At 45.5% G+C, this 2,827-nt stretch overlaps 1 protein-coding gene across 1 annotated transcript; it reads right to left on the bottom strand.

Annotated features, from left to right (window-relative positions):
* Nucleotides 1–550: 550 nt before the first annotated feature.
* Nucleotides 551–1,865, bottom strand: LOC118653814 (heat shock transcription factor, X-linked member 3-like). The gene is made up of 2 exons (XM_036304617.1): nucleotides 1,377–1,865; nucleotides 551–1,090 (listed from the first exon to the last, which is right to left on the bottom strand). Exons 1-2 carry the CDS (start codon nucleotides 1,863–1,865, stop codon nucleotides 551–553), a joined length of 1,029 nt encoding a protein of 342 aa, XP_036160510.1.
* Nucleotides 1,866–2,827: the final 962 nt, after the last annotated feature.

Raw genomic sequence — 2,827 nt, 5'->3', positions numbered from 1 at the left:
TCTGTCTTACACTGGTTAGTAGATGGGATGGCCCGGGTTCTAAGTGGGCCTCTCTGCAAGGCCCCTGGAACTTGGGCAAGAGATACTCAGATGCTGATCAGAAACTTCCTGGCATCATAGGTGGACCTTTTAGTAAAGACCCTCCTATTTCAAGATTCATGACTAATATAAGGTGATTTCCTCAAGGTCAGGAGCCAGGCAGTTCTGTCCCCTGACCAGTAGGTAAGACTAAGGGGACCAGATCTTCCTGGGCTTGCCTTAGGACTTCTTAGCCAGATCCTTGTCTGAGTGTGAGAAAATGAAAGAGGACAACTGGCACAAAAGCCTGTCTGGGCCAGGATTTCTAGCCTCCTCAGGCTCATCTGATGAGGTGTATGGCACAGGAACAAAAGAACACAGACACACAATTCTCATTGGATTGTTTATTTTTCTACTATTTAGTTTTGCTTTTCATTATTTAAGCCAAAATGGATTCGTGGTTACAAAGAGGAGATTGTTTTCTGTCAATGTGATGTTAGCGGTCTACATTGTCCTTGAACTTCTCATTGAGTTAACACTTGTTATTTGAGGAACCTTCTTCCTCCTCCTTGTCAGGGTCCTCAAGTGGGGCCATGGCTGAAAGGCCAGCCATCAAGGTGGAATAACAGACATTGTATGAAGACATCACTGAACCATGGAGTGGGTTATCTGGGGGGCTTGTAGGCAGATCCCCTGTGCCGTCAGTTCCAGCAGTAGCCAGGGGTACAAACATGACATTCCCAGACTTGCCCTCCCCACTTGGACCACCTGCCTTACTTGGGCACTGGACCGCCATGGCCCTGTTTGTGGGCCGCAGACCCAAGTACTTGAAAAACTCTGCTGCACTGGGTTCCCAATCATTCATGGCTTCACTCTGCGCCTTTTCTTCGGCATCATTGTTGCGGACTTTGTAGCGAAATCTTGGGGAGCGTCTTGTGGGAGCCATATTCTTTTTTCTCTTCGTAGGGGTTGAGCTGGTCCCTGGCAAAGCACGAGTCATCCGGTTGCCTTTTCTCATGATGTTCTCAAGAAGCCAAGGCTTGTCTCTCTGGAAATTGCAGTTTTGGTAGATCTGAAACAAAATAATTAATTTAGTGATTTGGGGAGAAAATATATCTATTTGACATTAACTGGCCTCTCAAAGTCTTTACTCATCCCTGCAGGTTATCTCTAAGGGGGGGGGGGGCTATAGCTTCAAATGAAATTCTATACTTTCTCATCTTTTGATAAGTACTGTCTCATGTCAAAAAAGGATTAGACCCTGAAATGAAGCCCTTTCAGTATATCGTTCTTCTGGGCCCACTAGGAAGATGTTTGAGTAACAGGGAATATGGGAAATGGGAGGGTTTCTACTTTACCATCATCTTGTTGCCTGGAGAGCAAACTGAAGAGTCGCCTGGGCGTATTTTGCTGAATCCATGGAGATTCAGCAAGCGGATGAAACTCTTCAGGCTGTTGGATTCAAATATTTTCTCCTCACCCCTTTGGCAAAGAATCTCCCTCTTGAAAAGATTTTCCTCGATGATCAGGGTGTCTCCATCATCATTCCAGTGCACAGATGTGACGGTGTCATCCTCCACTATCTTCCAAAGCTTTCTTGGGAAGGACAACCCACGAAGAATGTTTCCTTCCACATTGGTGGTGCCTTGGTTTGGGTCCTGTGGTTGTGGGTTGTCTTGGGGGCTTGGATCTTGGCTCTCTTCCTGGTCCCCATGCCTCTCCAAAGCCTCCCTTGGACCCACATGTGGCTCTGTGGATGTATCATATTGGGCCATTACTGGTGGTTCCCCATCCTCTGATGGGGCCAGCTTGGCTTCGTGTATCTCATAGATACTCTGACTAGCCATGTTGATGCTCTACATCAAAAAGCACTTGGTACCCAAGATCCTATCACTTCAAAAGTGGGGTCAGAAATGCCTTTGGTTACAGCAGTGATGCCCTATATATACTGTCCTCAAAATTCTAGAGTCTCGGTCGTGGGGCAACCAGCTGCTTAAGTCATGTGATGTCACAAAGGTGACTTATGGCTGCTCTGGTGTGTGGGCCCTGGCCAAGTATGGGGGAGTAGACATCTTTAGAGCCCCCATCTTCTCTCTTTTCAAATAGTACAGAAAAACAAGGGTCAGGTTAATAGAAAAGGTGCTCATCTGCTGCCAGACACATTGTTTCTTCTAGTTATGCACTGGATGTCTTGAAAAGTCATGGTCCTATCTCCACTCCCACCCCTACAGATGGGGGGAGGCCTGTTGATGACCCCTTTGTTTGCAAGTAGGCAATATGGGTGCCTGCCAGAATTGAAATCCATGAATACTCTTGATTTCTAAGTTCTGAAATGATACCATGACCTGCTGGAGCCTTGTAGAGTCTTATGCTTCTGAGTCAGAAGAAAGAGGCTGTCAAAGGCTTTCAAAGTTGTCAGGATATCAAAAGGCCCTTATGACCTTTTTATAGTTGTAAAGGATTCAGCAACATCTGGATGAAATTTTGCCTCATGCATGCACAAATTCTAACATAGGGAAAAGGTGATGAACAACATATCTTGGTCAGACTCCAAAAGCAGCAGAGGATGTGGGGGATCCCAAATGAAACCTCACTTGTCTTGCTCATGTAGAGTCAAAGCCCAATTAAATGTTCTATCTTTATTGAAAATCCTGTTTCTCACCATCTATTCCAACAACTATGGAGATCTGAGAAAGCAGATTTCAAACACTGATGACCACATGCACTGGAGGATGGTATATTCAGGGCATCACAAGCTGCTCCTTTTATACCTTCTTTTTTCTAACTTTCTAGCTATGAATATAAGCTT

This window comes from Myotis myotis, unplaced genomic scaffold (assembly GCF_014108235.1).
Source record: "Myotis myotis isolate mMyoMyo1 unplaced genomic scaffold, mMyoMyo1.p scaffold_m19_p_4, whole genome shotgun sequence".
NCBI lineage: Eukaryota > Metazoa > Chordata > Mammalia > Chiroptera > Vespertilionidae > Myotis > Myotis myotis.
The sequence above is the reverse complement of the archived record's forward strand: the minus strand, read 5'-3'. Positions and strand labels throughout refer to the sequence as shown.

Bases quoted from the DNA above. Each gene is read 5' to 3' on its own strand.
- LOC118653814 (XM_036304617.1), bottom strand. From the start codon at position 1,865: ATGGCTAGTCAGAGTATCTATGAGATACACGAAGCCAAGCTGGCCCCA. The intron at 1,091-1,376 runs GTAAAGTAGAAA...ATTTTGTTTCAG, and splicing joins CTCCAGGCAACAAGATGATG to ATCTACCAAAACTGCAATTT.